Source organism: Colobus angolensis, unplaced genomic scaffold (genome assembly GCF_000951035.1).
Source record: "Colobus angolensis palliatus isolate OR3802 unplaced genomic scaffold, Cang.pa_1.0 Scaffold70, whole genome shotgun sequence".
In the NCBI taxonomy this organism is placed as follows: domain Eukaryota; kingdom Metazoa; phylum Chordata; class Mammalia; order Primates; family Cercopithecidae; genus Colobus; species Colobus angolensis.
The window spans coordinates 1029659-1038315 of NW_012120710.1; the positions used below are offsets into that span (position 1 = coordinate 1029659).

An 8657-nucleotide genomic window follows, 5' to 3' on the forward strand; every position below is an offset into this window, starting at 1 on the left:
ACAATTTGCAATTAATTAAACCAGGGTATATGTTTTAAATCAGACATAGTTCAGTAGTTACTGAACCATGAGATGGTGCAGTGGCTCATGCCTTTAATCCCAGCACTCTGAAAGGCCTAGGCATTAGGATCACTTGAGATCAAAAGTTCAAGAACTGTGTTGACAAAATTGTCTATATAAAAAATCTCTATAAAAAATAAAATTAAAAAGATAGGCAGGTGTAGTCATGCATACCTGTATCTCTAGCTACTTAGGAGTCTGAGGGGAGGTTTGCTTGAGCCCTGTAGTTTCAGACTGCAGTTACTATGATTGCACCACTGCACTCCAGCCTGGGTGATGAATGCAGGCCATGAACCTATTAAAAAAAAAAATACTCACTGAATCCTATGTAACTCTTTTTCATTGAGAATGTACAGAGAATGGATTTGTTTTGTGCCTAGAAGAGACCTTGTATCTATGATGCTTAGAAACTCCATGCCAAAAAAACAATAATAATTTAAATCTAATTTACTTGAATGACATATTTGCCTAAATAAATAATTTACATTTTTGCATATTACCTATCGAATACCATAATTTCCAATAGGACTGTTCAAATTAGCATAGATTTATCTAATAAATATTTCCTTTCAAAACTCACACATAAATTCGTTTTATTTTATTTTATTTTATTTTTTATTATTTTATTTTAAGTTCGGGATACACATGCAGAACATGCAGATTTGTTGCATTGGTAAACATGTGCCATGGTGGTTTGCCGCACCTATTAACCCATCATCTAGGTTTTGAGCCCCACATGCATTAGCGATTTGGCCTGATGCTGTCCCTCCCGCCCCCACCACCAGGACCTGGTGGGTGTCGTTTCCCTCTCTGAATCAGACACAAATTAAAAACATAATTTCTATTAGTGGGATCAAGCTAAAGACAATGGATTTATAAATCTGTTATGTAGTTTTTCTCTCTTTAAAGTACACAATGATGGTCACGTGTGGCACCCTCTGAGGAACAACGGACTGGACTCTATAACTTAACTGAACTTTAGAAATAAGTTTTTGATACTCAGTTCTTAGCACATCAAATTATCCAAACAGTAGTGAGTAGGTGAATGTTTGTATATGTTGCCTATTAATTAAATTAAAATTCTGTTTTTCTCTTACTATCTAATGTAGTTATTTCAACAAATGGGCTTTATAAAGACATGAACTCCTGAAAACTCCAGGGAGGTAAATTCAAATTTCTAAACATAAGAAATCAGTTTTATGTGAGAGATATATGATCAAGCACCTAGAATCTATTGACATTAAATATGAGAATCTTTTTATCATATGGTATCCAAAAGATGATTGAATTTTGGCAAATGTTTACAGTCACTTTATTACTTAAAATATTCAAAGTCAATATAAAGGTAGAAACACAAGATAAATAATGATTTGTAGAAAAACTTCTGAAGTATAGAATGACTCCAATTTTATTATGTTAATTATCACTACTTACTAGATAATGTGTAAAATTTTGATAACATGGTAAGTATTATTTTTGACATAGCGTTGTTCCATCTTGGACATATATTTGTTGAAAAGTAGTAGATGATATTCTACGGAAACATCTTTATTACTGCAATCATTTCCTTGCCTGGTTTCCTCAGCATGATTTTCCATTGTCTGACTCTCTCATGGCTAGACTAACACTGGGATTTGCATGTGATGGGTCCATTTGCTTTCTGATTGTTTTGTCTTCACAATGATCTATTGTAAAATCCCTTGGTTAAGTTTATTTTTAGAATTTGTAGAGACAGATTTTGGGCATTTCTTTCCATCTCGCTCGTATGATCTCGTAATTCATGTTATTTAGAAAAACAAAAGGGAAATTTCAATGTGTTTAAATACAACAGTCATCTAGGAAAGGACATCTATTGAGGCTTCACTGACTTCTTGACTCTCCTCTTGAGTAAAAGGTAATATGTTCAAGTACGATCCAATAGAATGTCTTAGCATAAGCTTTTGTTTGCTAAAATCAATTGTAACTCACTTATGAAAAATGTATATTATCTACTGATAACTTATTATAAAGAAATAATGACCATTTATTGGGATCTGAAGATGACTTCCAGATCTCAATTCCTATGAATTAACACCAGCAATCATCATGTAAAGTAACTAATGTGGAATATGGCAATGTATGATATCCTCTCTGATGGTGGGACCTCAATGGACTCTTTTTATTTCCTTGCCTAGATACCTGGTATCTACTTTCTTAATTATTAATTCTACATTTAACTTAAAGTAGAATTTCAAATTTTACAAGAAGATACTGATAAATTCTCTCTTGGCAAATGTATTATTATAAAAGTTTATTTTTAAAAATTTACTGTCTTCTTAATAGGAAACTATTTTATTACTTTTTTATTGATCATTTAAAACAGTTCTGTTATAACGCAAAGCATATACTGTATAAGAGTTAGTCATCTCAATCTTACTAATTTATTTAACTCATTTTCATTCATTTGTGTTATGGCAGAAAAGAAAGAGTTTACTGTTCCAGATTTTTATTATTGTATTATTGTGTTACTTGGGAAATGTGTTTTTCAAAACTGTTAATTATATATTGATTATCTATGTTCATTCATCTGTTAATTTATGTGTTAGTAAAAGAAGACCAATTTCTTAGAACTTTTTTTTTATTTTGTACTTGCAACAGAATTGACAGTCATAAACGACAGTAAAATTCTCATGCCTTTTGTTTCATAAAAAGAGTTGTAGTAGGATTTATATATTAGGTAATAGAAAAACTTCAAGAAATACATAATTTTTATAGTTAGTCCTATAGTAGAAGTTTCCATTTAAATGAGTGAAGCAAAATGAATGAATAAATAATATGGTAAATGCCATAAATCATGGGTTCTGCTTTCCATGATAGAGATGTAGGGCTCTTTAAGAGTAGGACATTTTATTATAATTAGATGAAAAATGTTACTGTAATGTTCTATCACAAGTGACAAGTAAGAGAGATTAGAGAAAATATTTAAATTACCTATTAATGAATTACTTTACAGCTGCAATTAACAGCTAAAAATGCCATGTAATTCTAAGTCTTGTGGTAATTGTATTTTCCAATGGAAATGCTTTTGTTTACCTATTTATAATTTAGACATAAGTAATCTGCTCTACTTTTTTACATCTGCAAAGTAACTGGATTCACTTCCATATATGTAATTATAAAACATATCAGGGTCCCAGATGAGGCTAACTTTGTTGAATAATATTATTTGAAATGTTAAATAATCTTCACCAGTTCAACTTCTCAAAGTCGCTACAAACATATTCCCTGTGAATTCTCTTCATTTTATTTTTCTCTAACCAATATCATTAATGTTCTAATTTCAGGGTTACACCATCTGTGCTATTCTCTAATAGAAATCTGGCTCATATTCACTAACTTTATTATAAAGCAAGTCCCCACTGCTTGTTATTCTACTTTCCAAATATCTCTTTACACTGTACCTTAATTGCCATTCTTAATGTCATTATATAAGTCCCCTATAATGACACAAGAACCTAAGTGGTTATCTTTCCTCCAGTTTTGTCCTCCCTACATGCTGAACTGTTTGCATTTTTAACATGCTTTCCTCTCCATTTTATTTCTTTATAGGCTCCCAACACCTCCCTTTAGTCATTCCATATTATCCAACTCAAGTTTGCCTTTCTTTGTTACCTTCTTACTCCCATCCTCTTGGTTTGTTTAAGACGTCCATTTGTGGACGTTTCATTAGCATATTAATATTTCCAAATCAGAACCTCACATTTACTTATCAATTCAGAAGACCATGCCTGGGGCTCACACCTGTAATCCAAGCATTTTGAAAGGACAAGGCAGGAAGATTCCTGGAGCCCAGGAGTTTCAGAACAGCCTGGGCAATATATTGAGACTAAACACATTCTCTACCAAAAATAGAAAAAAATCACTGGGCATGTTGGCACACACTTGTAGTTCCAGCTACAAGTGGAACTAGGGAGGCTAATTGGGAGGATGGTTTGAGCTCAGGTGGTCCAGGCTTCAGTGATCTGTGCTCATGCCCCTGCACTCCAGCCTGGAAAACAGAGCATGTCTCCCAGTGCTTTGAAGCACAGTGTCATCAACAGAAGTCTGATGAATGAATGCAAGAAAGAATGTGATTACTGATTTTTCTTGTATGATTTTATAGGACTCAGCCAACTATGAAGTTTCTTGTCTTTGCTTTAATCTTGGCTCTCATGATTTCCATGACTGTAAGTATATCTGGAAATTTTAAAAATACATTCATTCTCAGTACTTATTCCAAGTGCCTCTTATTCCTTGTGTTCTGCATACACTCATGTTGACCTCAAAACAGCTCTATAAGCTTTAATATTTCCATATAAAGAGTTTCTTTAAATTAACTTATGTAAGTTCTTTAAGGACTTGGAATAGATATTCATTACGTACCTGCAAACACTCAAGTACAATTACTTTAATGTAAAAGTAAAAGAAAATTTAGCAAGCTTTTTAAATATGTGGGACTGAGAACTGTGAAGGTATCTTTAAGTATGAAAAGCTGTAGACCATGTGAAGTTAGAAATCTGAGGAAAGAACAAGGTGCACTTAAATGGAACCCAAGTATTACAGGGTGTCAAAATATGAATTTTCAAGTCATTTCTTGCACAATCTAACTGTTAAAGTTAGCATAGAATTGTTTAATTCTTCTTAAAATAAAGCTGCTTATTTTCAACCATAAAACAAATCTCTGTATTTATTAAGTGCCATGGGTTTCCAGCTCGTATTGTCATTTACTACTGTGTATTAGTAGGAAAAGCACTTGACCTCTCTGGAACTCTTTCTGCTTCTCTACTTCCACATTCTCTTCCTCCTCCTCCTCTTTCTAGGAAGTTAGTAGAAAATTGGTCATGAAAGAATAATAATACTCCAAACTATCCACTAAATTCTAATGAATGTTTTGAAAACTGAATTGGTTATGATATCACAGTTTATCATATTATTTTATTATAAAAGGATAGAAGTGGAAAAATAAACATATAAGAAGAACAGAGAAAAGTATAATGCCTGTCTCTACTAGCAAATAAAATATTCGTATGTTGGTAGCTTTTGAGCTACATAGAACATATGCATATAAAAAACAATCCAGTGTTTCATTTGTCAGTTTCCACTCTCTTATTCATCAGTGATAGACTTTTCCTGCCTTACATAAAAAGGATATATAAACCAAAATGAGTTAATATTTGAATATAGCACAATAATTATAGAGTTTACCCTTCACTCATTTTAAAGATGTCATAAAGCTAAAATAACTAATTTAATGTGTCATCAACCAAAGTATGCCTCCATTCGGTTTAATCATAATTGTGGCTAAGTCAATATTTATACTTACTCTTGAATTTTAAAATTAAAATATTAATTATTTTTTCATTTTCTTTTTTTCCAAGAGAGCTGATTCACATAAAGAGGTAAGACTTTTCATTTACTGGAAAACTTGATAATTGATCATATATTCAATTTTTAATCTTTTCTTTTCATTTCACAGAAACATCATGGGCATAGAAGAAAATTCCATGTAAGTGTTCTTCTGATAATATGCACTCTGAATAAGTTCTCTTCTCTATTTATTCTCCTAGAAGAATCAATAGTTGTCTCTCAAATATATGTAAATCATTAATTGCTAAAGTGCACATTGATTTCATTTATTTATGATGCAAAGGCAAAAAGTCACAAATATCTTGTGTCCTAACAGTATTTCAATAGAAACTCAGTTCCACCTGAAATAAGTCAATTATTCTCTGAGAACTTATCTTTGTCCTGTAAATAATTACACTGACCTAAAGAATAGTTGAAATCCTAATTCTATTAAGTATAACATATGCTTAATGAAGCATAGAGGCTACTCATGTAATGTGGTAAGTTTCTACCTTCTTAATTTTTGAGAATGATACAGTCTTTAAATTAAACTGTGCTAAATTAGACAGAAAATTGTATTTCTCCAACATTTTTCTCACTGTATGTATATAAAGTCTCATATTATTTTGACCTGTAATATCAATATGAATCTGGGTTCAAAAGTTCTCCTTACTGACATAGCAAGTATGCATGTTAAAAATGCACCAAGTAAAAAGATGCATAAAAAGGGATGAGGACTTATTGTGTTAAGAGCAGTGGGTATGAAAGAATGTAGGCATTGTAAAAGAAAGTAAGATCACTAAAAGAATGAGATTAAGAAGCACCACCTAAGCTGGAAACAGTAACCTAATCCTTTCCATAATACTCAATAGTTAGCAAAATAGTAGCTTGGAGGTAATATTTTAAAGAAGATTTAAACCCTGGTTAGAGAGGTTACCTATAATCAGTGTTTCCACCTGTACTATTGTCACAAAAATATCAACAAACAGTAAATGCTTCATCATTTTTACCTACTTTTAAACATTTTTCTGATAAAAAAGAAAAATGTAAAAGTTTGAAAACATTTATGTAGATAAAATAAAAGATCTTAACATCTTTAACAATCTAAGCTTTTAATGACAGTTTTTGAGAAACACCTGTACTGTCATTCTCTATCTCCTTTTGTGTGTATACAGGAAAAGCATCACTCACATTGAGAATTTCCATCATATGGAGGCTACAGATCAAATTATCTGTATTACAACTGATATCGTCAGTAATCTTGGGGCATGATTATAAAGGTAAGCAGACTCTAGTTACTTTTCTTTCAAGAAGTATCAACACTGACAGTTAAAACAAGAAAAAACAAACAAACAAAAAAAGCCATTAAGCCAACAACCATTCAAGTTTAAGAAACATAGCATGGGTTAGCTCCTTCAAGTGTGCTGATTTATATAAATGCTTCTGAAACTGTAGATGTGTGGTGTTATTTCTGAGGTCTCTGTTCTGTTCCATTGGTCTATATGTCTGCTTTGGTACCAGTACCATGCTGTTTTGGTAACTGTAACCTTGTAGTATAGTTTGAAGTCAGGTAGCATGATGGCTTGAGCTTTGTTCTTTTGCTTACCATTGTCTTGGGTATATGAGCTCTTCTTTGGATCCATATGAAATTTAAAGTAGTTATTTCTAATTCTGTGAAAAATGTCAATGGTCGTTTGATGGGAATAGCATTGAATCTATAAATTACTCTGGTCAGTATGGCTGTTTTCATGATAATGATTCTTCTTATCCATGAGAATGGAATGTTTTTCCATTTGTTTGTGTCCTTTCTTATTTCCTTGAGCAGCGGTTTGTAGTTCTTCTTGAAGAAGTCCTTCACATCCTTTATTACCTGTATTTCTAGGTATTTTATTCTCTTGGTAGCAATTGTGAATGGGAGTTCATTCATGATTTGGGTCTCTGCTTGCCATCTGATATTCAACAAACCTGACAAAAACAAGTAATCAGGAAAGGATCTCCTATTCAATAAATGATGCTGAGAAAACTGGGTAGATATATGCAGAAAACCGAAACTGGACCCCTTTCTGACACCTTACACAAAAATTAACTCAAGATGGGTTAAAGACTTAAATGTAATACTCCAAACCATAAAAACCTGAGAAGAAAACTTAGGTGATACCATTCGGGACATAGGCATTGGCAAAGACTTCATGTAAAACATGCCGAAAGCAATTGCAACAAGAGCCAAAATTGACAAATGGGATCTAATTAAACTAAAGAGCTTCTGCACAACAAAAGAAACTACCATCAGAGTGAAAAGGCAACCTAGAGAATGGCAGAAAATTTTTGCAATCCACTCATCTGTCAAGCTCTAATATCCAGAATCTACAAGGAACTTAAACAAATTTACAAGACAAAAACAAACAACCCCATCTAACAGTGGGTGAAGGACCTGAATAGACAGTTCTCAGAAGAAGACATTCATGTGGTCAACAAACATGAAAAGAAGCTTATCATCACTGATGACTAGAGAAATGCAAATCAAAACCACAATGAGATACCATCTCACACCAGTCAGAATAGTAATTATTAAAAAGTCAAGAAGCAATAGATGCAGATGAGGCTGTGGAGAGATAAGAACACTTTTACACTGTGTGTGAGAATGTAAATTAGTTCAACCATTGTGGAAGACAGTACGATGATTCCTCAAGGATCTAGAACCAGAAATACCATTTGATGCAGCAATCCCATGACTGGGTATATACCAAAAGGTACATAAATCATTCTACTATAAAGACATATGCCTACATATGTTTATTGCAGGACTATTGACAATAGCAAATACATGGAACCAACCCAAATGACCATTAATGATAGACTGGATAAAGAAAATGTGGTACATATACACTATGGACTACTATGCAGCCATACAAAGGAATGAGATCCTGTCCTTTGCAGGGACATGGATGAAACTGGAAGCCATTATTCTCAGCAAGCTCACACAGGAACAGAAATGAAACAGCACATGGTCTCACTCATAAGTGCGAGCTGAATAGTGAGAACACATGGAAACAGGGAGGGGACAACACAAACCAAGGATGGAGGGTAGGGGGTAAGGGAAGGTAACTTAAAGGATTGATCAATAGGTGCAGCAAACCACCATGGCACACATATACGTATGTAACAAACCTGCATGTTCTGCACATGTATTCTAGAACTTAAAGTAAAATAAAAAATAAAATGAAATAAAATAA

At 32.9% G+C, this 8657-nt stretch overlaps 1 protein-coding gene across 1 annotated transcript; it reads left to right on the forward strand.

The window, feature by feature from the left end:
* The first annotated feature begins 3697 nt into the window (after positions 1-3697).
* On the forward strand, positions 3698-6671 carry HTN1 (histatin 1). The gene is given in 4 exon segments (XM_011927240.1): positions 3698-4265; positions 5457-5477; positions 5555-5584; positions 6600-6671. Coding segments are annotated over 4 exon segments (174 nt in total). The 5' UTR covers positions 3698-4214.
* Positions 6672-8657: the final 1986 nt, after the last annotated feature.